At 43.2% G+C, this 21,922-nt stretch overlaps 1 protein-coding gene across 1 annotated transcript; it reads left to right on the top strand.

Annotated features, from left to right (window-relative positions):
• Positions 1-10,773: 10,773 nt before the first annotated feature.
• On the top strand, positions 10,774-21,862 carry LOC145389588 (uncharacterized; the record flags this gene model as incomplete). The annotated part of the gene is made up of 4 exons (XM_080264842.1): positions 10,774-10,790; positions 11,917-12,097; positions 14,474-14,637; positions 21,678-21,862. Coding segments are annotated over 4 exons (547 nt in total), but the record flags the coding sequence as incomplete, so codon positions are not given.
• Between the last annotated feature and the right edge of the window lie 60 nt (positions 21,863-21,922).

Here is a 21,922-nt window from a genome sequence, read left to right on the forward strand (position 1 = left end):
GGATAATGATCGATTGGTGAAAAAGATAACTAGATCTGATGTGAGAGGTGTAAGGCTGAGAGGAAGACCACAAATAGGATGGATGGACAGTGTGAAGAGAGCGCTAGATGCAAGAGGGACGTCTGTTGAGCAAGGAAGAGTGGCTGTGCGTGACAGAAATGGGTGGAGAGAAATTGTGAATGAATAAGTGATGACGCAGCCCCGAGGGGATATCCTCCCCCATTTGGTCTGATCAGCTATTTCATGTCAGGTGCGGGTAAGAGGATGAGTCTGTTATGATGTGGCAGGGGTAAAGCAGCTTTGCTGTCGGGCCCTGCTGCGGATGTCACTGATTGCATTGCACAGTTGACCCTTGTGCAGTGTGGTGCGGTGAGGATCTGTCCGTTCTCCCCTTTGGGGCTAAGATGCTAATGAACGTCTTTGAAGGGATGAGTAAATGGGGAGTGTGTCCTCCTGTCACAGCTACCTCCCTTTCCTTGGGGGAAGCAGCCTAGGTATATAGATGGATAGATAGATAGTGTATCAGTACCTGTGTGTATCAGTGCCTATTAGTGCCTGCGTGTATCAGTGCCTGCATGTATTACTGTGCGTGCATGCGCTGATCAGTGCTTGTATCAGTGTTTGCGTGAATGAATATGTGCGCACTCTTTCAGCCTCTTCCATTTTGGACTGAAAGAATCGTTCCATTTCCTCCACTTCCAAACCCCGCATCCTCTCACGTTTACCTCATTCAGTTGCATGCACTCACCTCTGCATCATGTTCTCTGTCTCTGCCTCCTTCTTTCTGTCTCAGTCTCTCTCTCTGTCCTTCTACCCTTCTCCTTACCTGATTTCCTCTCCTCAGTTGTTGGAAGGACACAAGTCAAGAGTGAGAGCCATGGAAATGAGTTATTTAAGAGGAGCCTGTGGAGTCACATGGAGAGACAGGCTGACAAATGAGGATATAAAGGAGCGTTGTGGTGTTGATGTGGATGTGATAGGAAGCGTTATGAGGAACACACTGAGGTGGTTTGGCCATGTGGAGAGGATGGAGGGTCAAAGACTGACGAAGAGAGTGTATGTGAGTGAGGTGGAGGGGGAAAGATGGAGGGGGAGGCCGAGGATGAGATGGAGAGATGGGGTGGAGAGGTATATGAGAGAGGGGGATGTGAGTTGGGAGCAGGGGAGTGAAATGGCGGGGGACACGGTGACTTGGAGGCGATTTGTTTGTGGCCACCCCAAACGGGATTGAGGCGTCTGGCAATAGATAGATAGTTTTCCCTGTCCTTGTAACTGATCCAATCTCTCTCTCTCTAAATCTTCCTCTGCCTGTGCCTCTGTCTCTCTGTTAGTCTCTGCTTCCGTTCTGTCTCTTTGTCTGTCTCGGCAGTTCCACTTAAGGTGAAGAGTTTTGAGATGTCATAAGTTGAATAAAATCTCGTGGTAGTTGCAATAATTAAATCTAGTAGACATCGTATTGAAGGGGTTCATTATAGTGTGGATACCGACAAGCAATTTTATTCATTTAGGAAGCAGACTTTCTTACTTGAAAGGGTGAGCTTTAGTCTTCATTTCCCCCTCATTACTGTTAGGTCATCGGATTGAAGGTTAGATGTCATAAGCTTTTGGGCCATATTATATGTGACTCTTGAGATTCCCTAACACCTTTTTTCATAGCGAATTATTTTGTATATTACACCTTGGTGTCATTCTGAAGGTTACTGATGGAAATTGTGTTTATATCAAAACAATAAACGCAACATACTAAAGAATCTTTAAGGTTTAATACACATAAATTCTCCCCCCCCCCCCCAAAAAAAAAAAAAAAAAAAAAGTGCTATGAAACCTATGTCGCTTGCCACTGCGTCGGGAGTGTTTGTAAAGATATTATTGACTGACTTTAGTAAGTGGTTTGTGAGAACTGGTATGTATGTATATGCACTTGAATGTCCACACGTACTTGCTGCTTCTATCTGTCTCTCTATCTATCTGTCTATCTATCTATCTATCCATCATGCTATCTATTATGATTTGTAATTATAATATGGAGTCCTGACATATACACGCTACGTCTCCAATCCTGGCTGAAAGAATTAGAGGGTGTTAGTGTGGGTAGCACACACGTCTACATGTGTATTCTATTCACACGTACACACACACATGCTACTCTACATATTCTGTTCACACACATGGTACTCTGTATGTGTATTCTGTTAACACATACAAACACATACGCACACACACACACTACCCTATGTCTGTCCTGGCCTGAGTGTAAGTGTAGTCTATTCATAAACCCACACACATAAACAACTACTCTGTGTGTCCTGGCCTTTGTGTGTATGCATGTGGATATCAGTCAAGTACACACGTTTGCACACACACACACACACACACACACACATACACACACACACACACACACACACACACACACACACACACACACACACACACACACACACACACACACACACACACACACTACTGTCCAGGCATTTGTGTGTGCATGTGGGCATTACTCAGGTACACACAGCTTCAAGTGCACACGAACACACACACACACACACACACACACGTACACACACACACACACACACACACACACACACACACAGACACACACACAAAACCACGTCCACCTCGTGCGATACTTGACTTTGGAAGGACCGACCAACAAAAGACCGCAATGCATAAACCATTTTGACAATGCAGTAAATTTAGGCGTTTCGACAGGGACCAAGACTTTTACGAGAGAGTGAAATAGGGAGAGAAAGACTGAAGCCAAGACGTAGGTCACAGAATCAGATGGGAGGAGGGGGTTGTGTTTATAACGTTGTCTGAATCTTATTTTAGGCCAGTCTCGCCTAACCTATCTATATTTGCTCGAACTGAACCTGGCCTAACCTCGAGTGACCTAATTCAACCTAAAATAACCCAAACTAATCTAACTTAACCTCACCTAACCCAGTCTAATTGTATTTAACCTCACTATCTCACGTAACCTCCCTACCTAAGCTAACTAATTCTGACGCAGCCTAACCGCATGTAACACTGCCTAATCCTACCCAGTCTCACTTAACCATACCATACCCGTCCTAACGAAACCCAGTCAAGCCTCAAATGACCTAATCCAACCGAACCTAACCCAGCCTAACCCAACCAAATAAAACCCAACCCAGCCTAACCCAACCAAATAAAACCCAACCCAAAATATATCAAAACCGACGTATTCTAAAGCAATCTAACCTAATCCGTCTATATCTAGTCGAACTGAACCCAACCCAACCAAAAATTACCTAATCAGACCAAACCCTGCCCAAAGTGACCTAACCTAACTTTCGATCGGCTATAAATTCGCTATGAGAAAAATCTTGCTGCCTGACAGTCTACGGATGTCACATTCCAAGTTTCGCCTGTTCTGTGTACAAGTATATGTTTGTTCTTACCTAATTGTATCTTTACAGGAATGAGTCAAGCTCGTACTGTCCCGTGTCTTAAACCATATTTATCGTACATATCCTTAAATTTATGAATTGTTTTGGCACACACTATTTCCTTCGGTAGTGCATTCCACTGATCAATTGCCCTATTTGGGAAACTAAATTTCCTTACGTCTTTGTCGTCTCTCTTTTTATGCAGTTTTTTACAGTGTGTGTGTGTGCGTGTGTGTGTGTGTGTGTGTGTGTGTGTGTGTGTGTGTGTGTGTTGCACCGCGGACTGGGTACAGTGTTGTGTACCGGGTCTGGGTGTCAACAATACGTGTCCTTTAGTTCTCTCTCTCTCTCTCTCTCTCTCTCTCTCTCTCTCTCTCTGCGGTTTCTGTCTCTACTTCCTTCTATCTCCTCTCCTTTTCATGTTTCCTGTTTTCAACTTTCCCACCATTATCCTGCCTCTCCTCTCTCTCCCCTTTAGTCTTCCCTCCTTTCCTTCTGTCTGTTTTCTTATCTTCTCTCCATTCTTATTTTCTCTCCTCTCTCCCGTCCTCCCTTTATATCCCCGCTCCGTTCTCTCCCTTCTTTCTTCCCACCATTTCTCTTATCTTCCTCTCTCCTCTCCTCCATCCCTGTTCTCTCCCTCCCTCCCTCCATCCCTGTTCTCTCCCTCCCTCCCTCCATCCCTGTTCTCTCCCTCCCTCCCTCCCTCCGACCCTGTTCTCTCCCTCCTTTCCTCCAACCCTGTTCGCTCCCTCCCTCTATCACCTCTCCATCCCCCTCCTTTCGATTTTCCTTCGCTATCTCTTCCATTCATTCCTTTCCCCCTTGCCCTCGTATCTCTTCGTGCCGCCCCTCTTTCTTCTCTTCCTCACCTCTACCTCTGATCCATTCATTTCCTCGTCTCTTCCCTTCTTAACCCTTTTCCTCCCTCAGCTCGCTCCCTACCCCTTCTCTTTCTCCATTCCTCTCCTCTCGTCGTCCCCCTTTCTCTATTCCTCCTAGCCTGAGTCTCTCATCTTCCGCACCTCTCCCCTTCTGCCAGTTTCTTCCTCACATTTCTTTTTTCCTCTCCCACTCTTTTCCTCTCGTTTCTCTTTCATCCATCTCATATCTTCCTCTCCTACACTCTTCTTATTTTCTCTCTTCTTCTCCTTCTTCATTTCCTCCTCTCTCACGCAGTCCTTTCTTCCTCTCCCTCCTCTCTCCCTTCCTTCCCCGTCTATCCTCTCATCCTCCCCCTGTTCTCTTCCTTCCCTCCTCTCTTTCTTCCTCTTCTCACTTGTTTCTCTCCTCTCTTTCTTCCTCTTCTCACTTGCTTCCCTTCTCTCTTTCCCCTCCTTATTTACCTTTCCCTCTCTTCCTCCTGTCACTCCTCTCTTCCTCCCCCTCCTCTCTTTCTACCCTTTCTCTCTTCCTTCCCTTTAGTCTCTCCTCCCCTCACATTTCTCATCATTCATCCTATTCTTCTTTCTCGAGTCCCCTCCCTTTTCCCTCCTCCTCTGTTCTTTCTTCCCCTCCTCTCTTCCCTCTCCAATCCCTCCTCCAGTCTCTTCGAGTCATTGCTAGGTCTCTCTTCATGTTCCTCATCATTCCTTGTTCCTTTCTTTAGTGTCACTCCTAATGTTACTGTTCAACCATCATCATCATCATCATCAGCAGCAGCAGCAGCAACAACAACAGCAGCAGCAGCACCAGTGGCAGTGGCAGAAAGATCATTATCATCATTACCATCATCATTATCATCATCATCACCAGCAGCTGCAACAGCTTTATAATAATTGTTACCATCATCAACGTCATCATAATCACCACCACCCCACAACCCCTTTTTCTCTCTCCAAATATTACCGTCATCTTTCTGGACCCGTGAATATTTTACTGTAAAAATTAAGCAGAGTTGATGAGGCCTTTCATCCTGGAAAAGTTATTCAGTTCAAGAAAATAACAGGCCTGGGATGTGTATATTAAACTCTCTCTCTCTCTCTCTCTCTCTCTCTCTCTCTCTCGAATGTACGGTATTATCATGTATGAGATTCATCTGTAGTATGAAAATTGTTATGGTGCCAATAACAACTGTAGTAGTAGTAGTAGTAGTAGTAACAGCAGTAGTAGCAGTAGTACCGGTACTTCACATTACAACTCCAAATGGGGCCTTGTATTATGAAGATTGGTACTGATCTTCACACTATAATATAAAATATGGATGGAGGTGATCTTAAGTGAAAAAAAATATTAGCAGTAGTAATAGTAGCAGAAGTAGTAACAAAAATAAAATTTTATAATAACAATCCATCCATTCATCCATCAACCAATCCAATGTCACCCCACGAGAAATGTAGGAGCCAGGGGCTAGGCAAGCTGGTCCTGGCATTTAAGATGAGAGTGACCAGCCTCACATCCTTGAGTGGCAATAAACCCCAACAATAAACCCTAATCATTCCTTGGATATAAACATGCACCGGCTCAATCTGATTGGAGCACCTTAATTACCCACTAAACCACCAGGTGCCATAATTTGGTTATATGGTTACCACCCAGCATAGTAAATGGTTTCCAGGTGTAAAGGAAACCATTTGGCTTGTCACTCAGTGCAGAGTCACCTATAGGGAGAAGGAAGAGGAAAGAATGAAGGAAATAATGAAAGAAGAAGAAAGAAGGAAGAGAGGAAAGTGCAGACACAAAAGCAGCACTACATTGAGTCAGTGGTTGGTGAGGCGTCGCGTAGGGATATTATAATAACAATAATAACAATCATCATCATCATCATCATCATAATCATCATCATCATCATCATCATCATCATCATCATCATCATTATCATCATAATCATCATCATCATCATCATCATCATCATTTGGACCCCCTTTCCAACCCTGGGGCAGGGTGAGGAGTAACAACGTCCAGAGAACCTACATTTGCCCAACCCAATGGGCCACGCTTCCATTCACTCATTGTTCAAGCCTCCGGAATTCTGGCTCTATCTGACACGCCAAAACCACTCAACACATTCTGTAGCTTCACATAAACGTATCCAAAGAGTCAATCCAGACGCTGTCACATTAAAAAGGGGTGCCAAATCCCTGATCATGCACTTCTCACAACATTCATCTAGCCAGCTCAGTCTCTTGTCAGTTCCCTAGCCTCACTGACTTCCATACCTCTCTTCCTCACACACACATCCACCATATCCCTCCACCTTCTCCTTGGCCTACCTCGCCTCCTCCTTTCTTCAAATTCGCTCAGATATATCTTTTTCACCACCCTGTGGTTATCCATTCTTTCCAGATGACCATACCATCTCGGTACACTCTCTTCGATTCTGGTGTCCACAGACTTCCTCACTCCGCACCTTTCACGAATCACATTATTTCATATCCTGTCCACTCTCTGTACTCCACATACATTCCTCAGCAGTCACATCTCTACTGCTCTCACTCTTGACTTTTCATTTTCATGCCACACCATACTCTCACATCCATATGTTAAAGTTGGCACTAACACTCCTTCATGTATGCATCACTCAGCTGCAGCACTCAAGCCTCTGTTTCACGTCAAGGCCTTCATTGCACCAGCTACTTTCCTTCCTTGTGTCCCACTACTTTCCAATTCAGCAGATTTTCCTCTCTTTTCTATCACTGTACCCAGGTATTTGAACTCTCTCACCAATTCCAGTCTCTCTCCATTCACTGTAACATCACACTGGGAGACTATCACTTTACTCCTTTCTACATTTACCCTCAAGGCACGACACTCACAGACATTAGCACAATTCTGAATTAGACTACCAAGCTCTTGTCCGGGGTTTGGAAGTAGCATTACATCATCAGCATACAACAAATTTGAGATATTCCATCCATCACCATTCACTACCACCACAGTCCCTCTTTCCATTACTCGTGTTTTTACTTCTCTCATCACCTCATCCATATATATATATATTTAACAATCATGGGGACATCACACAACCTTGTTGCATGCCCACACCGATTGTGAACCATCCACTTCGATGCCCATTTACCCTTACACATGCTTCACTACCTTCATTAAAACTCGTGACGGCACCTAGCAGCTTACCATCTACACCGCACATGCGCAAAACCTTCCACAGTCCTTCTCTGTCTTCTTTGTTGAATGCTTTTTCCAGATCCATAAATGCCATAAACACCTTATAGTCCTTCTCACAAGCCTTCTCCACTATCTGTCTCACTGAAAATATTTGATCCACACATCCTCTGCCACTCCTAAAGCCACCCTGTTCATCACTCACTAGGACTTCTGACAACTCTCTCTTACTTTCTCTACAATAATTCTTCCATATACCTCCCCTACAACACTCAATAACTTATGCCACAAAAATTCTTGCACTCACTTCACTCACCTTCACTTTTGTACAAGGGTACAATAACTGCTTTTTTCCACTCTGCTGGCACAGTTTCGCTCATCCATGCCTTCTTACATATCCCCAACAAGCACTTCATTCTGCTCTCTTCACTACACTTTTTGATCTCTGTATACAGTACACCTCATCAACTCCAACTGCTTTCCCATTTTTCAGCCACTTCACAGCGTTCTTCACCTTTGCAAGTGCCACGTTTCCTGGCACTGCATTCCTTCTCTGTACACCCCCAAAACCAATCATGTTAATTGTCGCTTTGCTCTCTCCATTCACATTTATCAGACTTACAAAATACTCTTCCCTCCTGGTCCTTACTTCATCCCAATGGGTCAATAATATACCACTTACGTCCTTCACACTTTCACATTTCTTTCCGCTGTCACTTCTACATTTCTGCACCTCTTTCCAGAATAACTTCCTATTTTCAGAGTAATTTTCATTCATTTTTCTTCTTAGATCATCATTTACCTTCTCCTTTTTCCTCTTCACTTGTCTCTTTATGTGCTTTTTCTCTCAATATATTCAGTTCTTATTTCAACTGAACTCCTGTTCTGTAACCTCTCTAGCCACTTCTTCCTCTTTTCCTCCACTGCTCTCTTAACCTTTTCAAACCACCGCGCCATACCTTTCTTGTTTGTTTGTTACCCTTGCCACACCACACATTGCTTTTGCATTCCTAACTATGCAATCCCTATATGCATTCCACAAGCTGACTAGATCCTTGCATTCCTAACAATGCAATCCCTATATGCATTCCACAAGCTGTCTAGATCCATTTCATTCCAATTCACTTATTCTAACTCCTCCCCTACTTTGGTCCTGTATTCATCTGCCACTTCTTTGATCCTCAGCGTCTCGACATTCAGTCTTTCTCCCTGACTGCTCCTCTCTCACCTGGTCCACCTCACTTGTTTCAGCTTGATCTTGCACACCACTGTCATATGATCTGACAGAAACTCCACATCGTCCTCTCGCTGCCCTCGTATCATCAACCATTCCCATCATCGACCTCTCCATGAGCACACAATCAATCAGGCTCCTTTCAACATGATCCCCGTTCCATCTATTCATATCGCCCATTACGATCACTTTATAGCTCCTGGGCATTTCTCCCATTGCTTCATCCAGCTCATCCCAAAACCTGTCTTTCTCTCTCTCACTCGTCATCACACGGTGCATAAGCTACAATTACTGCCACTTTCACCTACTGAAACTTGAAGTTGACATACATAGATCTCCAGCTGACACATTTGTAATCTCTTATTCAGTTCTGCCACATTTCATTCATCAAAAAAGCAACTCCTTCCCTGCATCTTCCTTACCCATTCATGCCCGATCTTACTTATTTCACACCCTCCCACTCCTCCAGCTCACATCCTTTCATTTTTGTTTCACACAGTGCCATCAAGGAATATCTTGCACTCCTGAACACATTCGCCACTTCCACCCTCTTGCTCTCCTCATTCACACCTCTCACATTCCACATGGCCACGCGAATCTACCCATTTGGTTGGGGTCCTGGGCAGGTATTGGGCCCACTAAGGCTCTCTGAAACATTTGCCATGATTAAGTGATTTTAGATAGGGGAATCTGAAGGACATTTAACCTGGTCAAAAACCCTGATTATATGGTTACCACCCAGTGCAGTAAATGGTTTCCTCAGAACATGAAACCATTTGGCTTGTCACTCAGTTTAGAGACCATAAGGCATCCCTGCAATGAGTGAGTGGATGATGGGTGCCCCTACCTACCACCAAGAAAACACTAAGACCTTCACCTTATTATCCAATCATGTACCTCTTCTTAACCAATGCTAAATTATTATAAGACAAATGAAGAAAATTGAGAAAAAAATATATGATACGAAATAAAGAGAAAACATAAAAGGTGTATTGGTGTTGTGGTGAGGAGGGGTATACTGAGATGGTCTGGGTATCTGGAGAGGATGGGGGATGACAACTGGGTGTAGAAAGTGACAAGTATGAACGATGGGGGTAGGGTTGTGAAAGGCAGACCAAAAGACCTGGGATGAGGTCATAGAGTGTGACCTCTGGGATAAAGGACTGAATAGGGAGGCTGCCAGGGACTGAGCAGCACAGACAGCTGTAATTAAGTGACTAAGTCTGACTCATGCAAGCATGTTGGAGCCTTTATAGAGAAAATTAAACAAAATAGACAGACAAGAAAAATGGAAATGACAAAATAAAGTTGATAAAGTTAAAATTAACCCAACCTAATCTAACTTAACCTCATCTAACCCAGTCTAATTGTATTTAACCTCACAATCTCACGAAACCTCCACATACCTAACCTAACCAATTCTGACGCATCCTAACCGCATCTAATGCTACCTAATCCTACCCAGTCTCACTTAACCATACCATACCTGACCTAACCCAACCCAGTCAAGCCTAAAATGACCTAATCCAACCGAACCTAACCCAGCCTAACCCAACCAAATAAAACCCAACCCAAAACCTATCAAAACGGACGTATTCTAAAGCAATCTAACCTAATCCGTCTATATCTAGTCGAACTGAACCCAACTCAACCAAAAATTACCTAATCAGACCAAACCCTGCCCAAAGTGACCTAACCTAACTTTCGATCGGCTATAAATTCGCTATGAGAAAATCTTGCTGCCTGACAGTCTATGGATGTCACATTCCAAGTTTCGCCTGTTTTGTGTATAAGTATAGCACAGACAGCCGTAATTAAGTGACTAAGTCTGACTCATGCAAGCATGTTGGAGCCTTTATAGAGAAAATTAAACAAAATAGACAGACAAGAAAAATGGAAATGGCAAAATAAAGTTGATAAAAAGAGAACCCCAAAAGGTAAGCAAAAAAATGACAAAAAGGAAACAACAAAAAATTGTCTATCCATCTATCTATAGCCAGATCCCATAATGAGTTTGTGCTTAGAGAGTTATCTCTAACCTGTTCTTTTTTTTCTTTCTAGGTGAAGATGAACGACACGTGAGTAGCGGCCACACGTGTGAGTATTACACACACACACACACACACACACACACACACACACACACACTGTTTTATTCGCCCCTGTGTAGAGTATAACTCTCTTGTGTGGGGAGGTTCCTCACATACACTCTTCTCAACAAGGTGGAGTCAAAGGCTTTTTGTCTCATTAACTCTCCTTCTGGAACGATGCAGGAATGTAGAAGTGAAAAAAAGAAAGACAATGTGATGGTGTAAAGGATGTAGGTGGTAGATTATTAACCCATGGGGATGAAGCAAGGACCAGATGGAAAGAATATTTTGAAAGCCTGATAAATGGGAATAGAGGGAGCAGAGTGGCTGTGAACATGATTGGTTTTAGGGGTGTGCAGAGAAGGAATGCAGTGCCAGGAGACGTGACACTCGCACAGGTGAAGAGTGCTGTGAAGCGGCTGAAAAATGGGAAAGCAGCTGGGGTTGATGACGTGTATGCAGAGATGATTAAGTGTAGTGGTGAGAGAGGAATTAAATGCTTGTTGGAGATATATAAGAAGGCATGGATGAGTGAAACTGTGCCTGCAGAGTGGAAAATGGCTGTGATTGTACCCCTGTAAAAAAATAACAGTGAGTGAAGTGAGTGCATGAATTATCATGGCATAAGTTCACTGAGTGTGGTAGGGAAGGTGTATGGAAGAATTATTACAGAGAAAGTAAGAGAGAAATCAGAAGTCCTAGTAAGTGATAAACAGGGTGGCTTTAGGAGTGCCAGAGGATGTGTGGATAAAATATTTGCAGTGAGACAGATAACAAAGAAAACTTGTGAGAAGGACCATAAGGTGTTTATGGCTTTCATGGATCTGGAAAAAACATACAACAAAGTGGCTGCATGAGATCAAGTAGTGTTTAGAGTTGTTATTAGGCGACCGAAGCCGATGAATGCAAGCATGTCAATGTCTTTGTAATCAGTATCATACAATACAAAAAGGTAGCCAAGACTCAGACCCATACATTCTAAAGGGGGCAACATGGGATTGACTATTACCATTTACTCTCTCCTATCTCTAAATGTTTTGGACTATGATAACATGGTCTTGAATCCCTACACTCCAAAGAGGGGAGTAACTCTTACAGCTTAACGTTTCTTCAGGTGGGAGGGTGAGGGTGCAGGAGAGCCAGGCAGTGAAGAGAGCATGGACTTGTCTGAAGGTGGCAGCAGCAGCAGTGGTACCCTTGCCAACCAGTCTCCCCTCTCAGATCACACATCCATCCCACCTCCTATTTACTCCTACCAGCAGTCTGTTCGAGACCCTCTCAGGTTCCCCATGCAGGTAAGACTTTAGTGATACAGACTGCACTGAGGTAATGATAATGTATACGTGGTGTGTGTGTGTGTATGTGTATGTGTGTGTGTGTGTGTGTGTGTGTGTGTGTGTGTGTGTTCTTACCTAATTGTATCTTCACAGGAATGAGTCAAACTTGTACTGTCCCATATATTAAACCATTTTTATCATACATATCCTTAACACTTTTCGTACACGTAAGAGTTATATGCGGTGGCTGAATCGGTAGAGAGGCGGCTTGCAGTCCTGATGGACCCAGGATTGAATCCCGGCTGGGGCAGGGAACAGTTTAAGGATTTGAATTTCCTAAAAAGCAGACTTTCCTGATCTACCAGATGACCCGCCGACATGTCATAAAAGTACCCCCGCTAATACCAGTACACCAGTCCTGTATGAGACAGCCCTAGCATGTATTCAATATGGACAGTGGGTGTTAGTGCCAAAGTGGTGACATGTGGAGGTGTAGGAGGACTACTGGGCCTTGGGATAGGCCACTGCCCCCAAGAAATAGGCCCTGAACCTCTGCTCAGAGTCGGACACGTAAAAAAAAAAAAAAAAAAAAAAATGCTAATGACTTTTGGGCCATTGCTCTGGCACAGTTGTTATCAAACCATTTTGGAGAGTTTGATCTTTTACTTAACTGTTGACCTGGTATGAATAAATCTATACCAGGCAGTATTAAGTCATTAATGTGGGACTGGACAGAATTGACATCACTAGAGAAGATAGCCTGCCATGGAATGTCAGCAAGATAATCAATGTGCCATTGGGTCACCTTGACAGGTTCAGAATAGGGAGGTCTGGGGGGGCTGACTAATGAGGCTTTGATGAGACTGTGGTCAGAGGATCCAAGTGGTGACAGTACTTCTATCCTGTATTGATCTGGATTATTTGTCTGGAACAGATCCAAGAGATGGGCATTATGGCCAGGATTATCTGGTATTCTGGTTAGTTGCTTTACCAACTGTGTGAGATTAAATGATTCTGCAAACGGCTCGCACTCTAGACCAGCATCGTCAATCCTGGCAGAATGCAATAACCATTCAACATTAAGTACGTTAAAATCACCCAAAATGGTAATCTTGGTGCTAAGGACAAAGTTAAAGTTACTCAACTGTGTGGATATGGAGTCAAATACACTGGGTTCTGAAGAAGCATTGGGGGAGTGATAGACTACACAGACACATTTGGTAATATTTAGATAATTTAGTTTACACAGTGAGTAATCAAAATTAGTTGAGGTGAAGTTTAAAACAGTGTCAACTGCATATTCAGATTTGGTATAACAACAGGTGCCGCCCTTGTTACAGAAGTTTGTGAGGAGATGGTAACCAGGAAAACAAAATGGGGAAATTCAGTAGAGGGAGAAATTTGGGGTTCTGTGAGGAACAAGGCTAGAGAGGATATGGACTGTAGGAAAAAATGAACTGAATTTTAATTGGTACCAAAAGCACGGACACTGGCGAAGAATAAGGCTGCACCTGCTCTTCTCCGCTGACAAGCAAGAACAGAATTTGCAACAGTTGCTGCTGGTACAGTCGCTTCATGGCAACCAGGAGGACCCTGTGCTGCCAGCCCTACCTTGCCGGTGGTGGCAATCCGAGATATCACCTCGTTTGCTGATGTTAATGTAGCGGCCATTGGTAAAGGGAATGGAAATAGGAGGTGTGATATTTTACATGCATATAGTGTGGTGTAGACAGTTGAAGGTACAGGTATTAAGAGAATATGCTGGCCTACTCTCTGTGTAAATGAAAGCACTGAAAATGTTCAGCAAAGGGGGATGGTAAGGATCAATTCCTGAGGGCTGGTGAAATGAGGGCTCCAGCTCTCCCTGGCACAAGCTTGCCCTCCACCTCGGAAGTGCCGCCCTGTTCAACTGGTGCTACAGTCTACTCCTGGTAAATATTCAAAATAAAGAGTAAAAAATTAAAATAAGGAGTAAGAAATTAAAGTTTCTTATACAACACTTGAACTTGTTGTGTACAGTAAAGCAGTATAGTGTCAGACAGGTTTTTTCTTTCTTTTAAACTATTCTAATGCTAATACTATCTTCATTGCTAAACAATTCACCATCAATCTGCCTATAGCAAGACACCTTAATCATGGAAAACATAATCACAAATGAATCATCTCCATGTCACCCTGTCCTCTGCCAAGAGGCTGCTCTCTCTCTCTCTCCAGCTCATATCCCCTCTCTCATATACCTTTCCACCCCATTCCTTCATCTCATGCATGGTCTCCCACTCCCCCTACCCTCTGCCTCACTGACATTCCCTCTCCTGGTCAGTCTGTCATTCTCCATATTTTCAACATGGTTAACCATCTCAGTGAACTGCAGACATTAATGCTGTGTTCAAGCAGAATGGGCGCCTGGTGGGCGCTGCGATGGAGGAGGAGGAGGAGATGTTTGCCCTCAGTGGAGCGGAGGCCCCCATCGCACACAGGGGCACACCTCTCAACCTCACACATCCAGAGTACACCCTACCTGACACAGAGATCTATGAGCCAGAGACAGGTAAGGTACAGTTAGAGACAGGTAATGTATTCCCAGACAGGTTGTGTACAGCCATTTGCAAAACTTTACATCTTATCATCTGCAGCATCCATCTGCAATTCTCATTCCTGTCCTCAGCATCACACACCCGCAGTACACCGTGCCTAACAGAGAAATCTGTTGGCCAGAGACAAGTAATGCACAGTTCCTGACAGTAATACTGATCTTTTTTTTAAATGAACATTTATGAGGTACAGACAGACAGAGACAGCGATCTATGAGCCAGTGACAGGTAAGGTACAACCCTCCCTCCTGCCTCCCCAAGTTCTGCATTTAAAAGCAGGCTTCAAGTTTCTACAGGGTGATTCAATACTCTGATGCCTAAGAATAATGCCAGTACAGCACACCACCATTATCCGATGGGGTTAAATTATGGAAAGTGGATCGGATAATGATTTATGGGATACCGGGACAATTAAAACATGGGTTTAATAAGGCTATGTTTGAGGCCAAGTGGAACCCACACCCTTCCCCCTCTATAAAAATAACAACAGCAAAACAGCAACCTTAGACATGTGGAGAGAATGGAGAATGAAAGATTGACTAAGAGGGTGTATGTAGGTGAGGTGCAGGGAGGGAGAGGGAGGGGTAGACCAAGGATGAGGTGGAGGGATGGAGTTGAGAGGTATATGAAGGAGGGGAGAGTGAGTTGGGGGGAAGGTAGTCAAATGGTGGGTGACAGAGCGACTTGGAGGCGTTTTGTCTGCGGCCACCCTTTGCGGGATTTGGGCGTCGGGCTATAGATAAATAGACAGAACCTTAGGCTGATCCCTAGACCTCCTTTAATGCCTTAGCTGACTACTTTCCATCACCGTATCACCTATGAGTATGACTGAAAGAGTGATCAGAGGTTGAGTAGATGTAACACACTTACCAAACAGGTGTAACTAACCTTATTGAGTACCAGGTCCTGTTGAGCCATCATCATGGGTCTCTTTGAGGCTGGGGGATAAGTGGTGTTCCAGGGCACTCACTCATCATTGCATTTGCTCTGGCAAAGAAGAGAAATCTAGTTGACAGGAATAAATGTTTGTTTTGCCAGACAAAATTACTGTGCCTGCAATTCCTACATATTTATTTTATTTTCTTCAAAACAGCTGAGTGGTGAGTGAGGGATGGAGTGACAGTGGTCAGATGGGGAAGAAGTAGATGCAAGGGCTGTGGCTGTAAACACAGCTGACGTTTGTGGGCATAGGAGTCATATTACTGCTGTTCAGTACAATATTTCCTCCCATATCATCTATCTATCTATCTATCTATAGCCCGATGCCCTAATTTCGCAAAGGGTGGCCGCAGACAAAACGCCTCCAAGTCGTTCTGTCACCCATCATTTGACAACCCTCCCCCCAACTCACCCCTCCCTCCCTCATATACCGGCACCTCTCAACTTCATCCCTCCACCTCATCCTCGGTCTAACCCTCCCTCTTCCTCCCTCCACCTCACCTACATACACCCTCTTAGTCAGTCTTTCACTCTCCATTCTCTCCACATGTCCAAACGACCTCAGTGTATTTCTCCTAATCTTCTCAACCACATCCACATCCACCCCACAATGTTCCTTCTCTTCTTCATTCATCAATCTGTCCCTCCATGTCACTCCACATGCTCCTCTCAAGTAACTCATTTCCACTGCTCTCGCTCTTGACTTGTTTCCCTCTTGCAAGGTCCACACCTCACTTCCATACGTCAGGGTAGGGATCACAATACTGTCATGCAGTGACTTCTTAACTTACACACTCACCTTCCTATTTCTCATCACTGCTTTCAGTGAACCAACAACCTTCCTTCCCTGCTGTACCCTTTCACATACTTCATCCCCCAAAGTTCCATTCTTACTCATCACACTACCCAAGTACTTGAATGTACTCACATTCTCCATAATAATAATGTAGGAAAGAATAAATTTATGGTCTTCAAGAGGAATGAAGTCAATGAATGTACAGTGAGGTAGGATGACGAGGAAATGGAAAATGTGAGTGCATTTAAGCACGAGTACTTGGGTAGTGTGATGAGTAAGGGTGCGAGTCTGGAGGATGAAGTGCTTGAAAAGGTGCAGCAAGGAAGAGAGGTTGCTGGTTCTTTGAAAGCAGCGATAAGAAATAGGGAACTGAGCATGATATTTTTAAAAAAATGCCTGCATGATAGTACTGTATTGTGATGCCAACTCTAACATATGGAAGTGAAGCTTGGACCTTGTTGGAAGGACACAAGTCATGAGTGATGGCAATGGAAATGAGTTATTTGAGAGGAGCATGTGAGGTTACATGGAGAGACAGTCTGACAAATAAGAAAGTAAAAGAGCACTGTGGTGTGGATGTGGATGTGATAGAGAGCGTTAGGAGAAATACACTGGGGTGGTTTGGCCATGTGGAGAGGATGGAGAGTGAGAGACTAATGAGGAGAGTGTATGTGAGTGAAGGGGAGAGGGAGAGAGGGAGGGGGCAGCTGAGGATGAGATGGAGGGATGGAGTGGAGAGGTATATGAGAGAGGAGGTTTTGAGCTAGGAGGAGGGCAGTGAAATGGCGGGGGACTGGGCGACATGGAGGCCATTTGTTTGTGGTCACCCCTTATGGGATTGAGCCATCTGGCAATAGATAGATAGATGGATAGATAAAATAGTAATATTAATAATACAGTAAAAATAAAATAGTAATATTAATAATACAGTAAAAGTCCTCCAATCCGACCACCAATAATCCGAAAATCCCAATATTCAGAATTTGCCAAGGCAAAAATTTTCTATTTTTTCTGGTGTTTTTCCAATTCTTCTGGGCTATATCTAAGGATTTATCTGGTTTGGACTTGCCCATGGACTTGGATATACGTGCCTTCATCTATTCATCTACACTTCTATGCATTTCCAGTGAGTAAAACAATAATTCATATCATTTATGTGTTTATTTAAAGATCATGTACATATTTGAAATGTTTTCAAAGGCCCCTTTTAATAGTCCTAAAAAAACAATCAAAAGACCCTCAGTTCCATGTGATTCGTATTAGAGGACATTTACTGTACTGTAATAATAGTAATAACAATACTGATACTAATCCTAATACTAATACTAATACTACTACTACTACTACTACTATCTATCTTCCTATCTATCAGCTCCCAGTCGCCTTGATCCTGTAAAGGGTAGCCACAAACAAATCACTTCCACGTCACCCTGTCCCTTGCCATTTCACTGCCCTCCCCTCAGCTCACACACCCCTCTCACATACCTCTCCATTCCATCCCTCCATCTCATTCTTGGCCTCCTCCTCCCTCTCCCCTCCTCCACCTCACTCACATACACTCTCCTCATTAGTCTCTCACTCTCCATTGTTTCCACATGGCCAGTGTATTTCTCCTAATCCTTTCTGTCACATACACATCCACACCACAATGCTTCTTCACTTCCTCATTTGTCTGTCTCTCCATGTAACTCCACATGCTCCTCTCAAATAACTCATTTCCACTGCTGTCACACTTGACTTGTGTCCTTCCAACAAGGCACAAGCTTTGCTTCCATATGTTACAGCAGGTTTCACAATACTCTCATGGAGCGGCTTTTTTACTTCCATGCTCACTTCTTTATTTTTTATCACCGTTTTCAAAGCACCAGCAACCTTTCTTCCCTGTTGTACCGTTTGAAGCACTTCATCCTCCAAACTTCCACCGTTACTCATCACACTACCCAAGTACTGTACTTAAACAGACTCACATTTTCCATTTCCACATCATCCAACCTCACAGACCATTCAGTGACTTCATTTCTCTCCAAGACCATAACTTTACTTTTCCCTATGTTCACCTTTAGATTCCATTTCTTATATGCTTTCCCAAACTCTTTCACCAAGCCTTGCAGTTCCCCTTTGTCTTTTCTTAACAATACAGTACCGGTATTATCTGCAAACAACAGAACAGGAAGTTTCCAAATGCTGCTCTCTCTCATTAGGGCTGCACCAGTATTCACTGCCCTACCTTGCATCTCTTTTATAATCCTATCCATATACAGATTGAACAATGATGGAGTCATGACACATCCCTGTTTGAATCCAACATTCAGATAGAAAAATTCACTCAGTTCACCATCCACACGCACTGCAGCCTTAGCACCCTCATACATATTCTTCACAGCATTCAGCAGCTTCCCATTTACTCTATTAAGTAAAAGTCCTTTAATCCAACCACCAATAATCTGAATATCCCAATACTCCAAATTTTTTGAGCTGGCAGATAATTTTAAATGCAGTAATAAATATAAGTGTATTAAGTGAAAATTAAGTGAATTACAGTAAGTTACTGTTTAGTGAACTGAGTGAAAACTAAGTAAATCAAGTGGATTTTTTCTCTGGGCTTTGTCTGGGCTTTATCAAAGGATTTATCTGGCTTGGACTTGCTCTTGGACTTGGAATAACTGCCTGCAACTATTCAGCTACACCTTTATGCATTTCCAGCGAGTAAAACAATGACCCATATTATATTAAGTGTTTATTTAATGATCATGTACATATTTCTAATGTTTTCTGAGGTCCCTCTCAATAGTAAAAAAAAAAAAAAAAAAAAAAGGGGGGGGGGGTGTTCAAAAGACCCTCAGTCCCCTGTCATTCAGATTACAGGACTTTTACTGTATATTTTTAATATTTTTCCACATGCTATGTTTATCCATTCTGTCATATACCTTCTCCAAATCCATGAAGGCTGCATACAACTTCTTTCCCTTCTCTAGAAACTTTTCCACTAAAGACCTAAGGATGAGTACCTGATTTACACAACCTCTTCCCTTCCTAAAATCTCCCTCTTCTTCTCCAACTTATTCCTCTGTTATTTCTCTAACTCTGTCAGTAAGCATCCTACCATATACTGTTCCTATTACACAAATACCCCTATGATTAATACACACTTCTTTTTCACCTTTTCCTTTGTACAGGGGAAAAATTATACATGACTTACAATCCTCTAGGATTCTATCTTCCTACCAAGCCAATCTTCACATCTTCCATATCCATTTCACTACTATCTCTTCCCCATGCTTTAGCATTTCACCACACACCTCATCAATTCCTAGAGCTTTCCCCATTTTTACTTACTTCATTGCTTCCACTACTTCCATCCTACTGATCTCTTCCTCCCTTCTCACCTACCTCCTGCTCCCAGCCACTCCCAAGCCACTTATACTCACATTACTTTCATTCTCTATGTTTAACAGTTCCTTAAAGTGTTCTCTCCGTCTACTCACTTTTTCTCCCCTCTCCACCATCAATCTACCATTTTTATCTTCCACTCTCCTTCTAACTTCTCTATCATGATAATAATAATAATAATCCATCCATCCATCATCCAATCATGTAATAATAACAATAATAATAATAATCCATCCATCCATCCATCATCTAATCCTGTGTTGCCCCACGAGGAGAGTAGGAGCCCTGGGCAAGGCAGGTTGGTCCTGACATTGATGATGAGTGTGACTGGTCGCACTCATCCCTGAGTGGCATTACATGAGCAATAAACCCCAACCATCCCTTGGATATAAATTTCCATCGGCTCAATCCGATTGGAGTGCCTTAATTACCAACTAAACCACAGGCGCCATAATCTGGTTATATAGTTACCACCAAGTGCAGCATTTGGCTTCCTGGTGTACAGGAAATCATTTGGCTTGTCACTCAATGTAGAGTCACCCGCAGACCGAAGGAAGAGGAAAGAAAGAAGGACAGAAGAGGAAGGATGGAAAGAAGGAAGGAGGAGAGGAAAGGGCTGGCACCCGCGAGCAGCATTACACTGAATGAGTGGATGGTGAGTGCCCCCACCTACCACAGAATAATAATAATAATAATTATAATAATAATAATAATAATAATAATACAAATAATAATAATACACCCTTCAGCTTCACACACACCCTGAGTACACCCTTTCTGATATAGAGACAACATGAAAGAGGTTATAATATTCATGCATTATACATACTCTTCTATATATTCTGTAAATGTTAGTGGACATGGTACATGTATGATGTTAAGCAAGTTACAGACTGAGTTTGATGTAGTGTCAACTGGATGGAGAAAAGAAAAATGCAGTTTTATAAATTTATGCCTACAGAGGAATGTTATTGTGGTCAACAAAATGTCTACTTATTTATCAACAGCATGCCATCATTATATGAATGGGATGCATTTTTGAAAGTGGGTGGGAATGCTCACCATCCACTCACTCAGTGTAGTGCTGCTGTTGGGTGTCTGCCCTTTCCTCTCCTCCATCCTTCTTTCCTTCCATCCTCTTCTGTCTTCCATTCCTTCATTCTTTCCTTGTCTTTCTGCCTATGGGTAACTTTACACTCCTTCTTCTGTCTTTCTTTCCTTCATTCTTTCCTCTTCCTTCTGCCTGTGGGTGACTCTACACTGAGTGACAAGCCAGATGGTTTCCTGTACACCAGGAAATCATTTACTACACTGGGTGGTAACCATATAACCAAATTTTGGCTCCTGGTGGTTTTGTGGGTAATTATTGCACTCCAATCAGATTGAGCCGGTGAAGGTTTATATCCAAGGGGTGATTGGGGTTGAGCGGTGAAGGTTTATATCCAGGGGGTGGTTGGGGTTGATTGCTCATGTAGTGCCATTCAGGGATGAGTGAGGCTGGTCACTCTCATCTTAAATGTCAGGACCAACTGCCTAGCCCCGGGCTCCTACACTCCTCAAGGGGCAATGTAGGATTGGATGATGGATGGGTGGATGGATTGTATAACAAATGATTTTTTAATGAATTTAGTGTTCTAGCAATCATATACTGTAAGTGAGGAAATGAACATACAGGTATAATGAGAAAAATGGGCAATGTAGCAGTGAAAAACACCAATGAAAAAAATGTGCTAAATGTTACAGACATAAAAGCATGTGATCATATAAGTCAATTGTAAAAAACAGTCTATAATTCTAACTACCAATCTGTCTAATCTACTTATTCATCCAGTAAACTAAAGCATCAGTCTATCTGTCAATTTCCCTTCCTGTCAACCCCCAGTGGACTTCCCAAGCTCCCGACAACCCTCCGATACCTGGTGGAGCCTGGCAGTGAGGAGTGTGGGGGAGTGCGACTTGCAGAGAGGGAAGAAACCTCACAGCCACCTGTCACCCCTACAGAGGACGATTATTCTCTCTACACCGCTGTTGTCTCACCCCCAACCGGCCAGGTCACCCTTAGGAAAGGTAAAGGATCATCATTATTCTCATCATCAACTTAGGATATGTAAAGAATCTTCATCAACA

Source organism: Coenobita brevimanus, unplaced genomic scaffold (genome assembly GCF_032717465.1).
Source record: "Coenobita brevimanus isolate Jiangsu-jjx unplaced genomic scaffold, ASM3271746v2 jjx.HiC_scaffold_1441, whole genome shotgun sequence".
NCBI classification, from domain to species: Eukaryota; Metazoa; Arthropoda; class Malacostraca; order Decapoda; family Coenobitidae; genus Coenobita; species Coenobita brevimanus.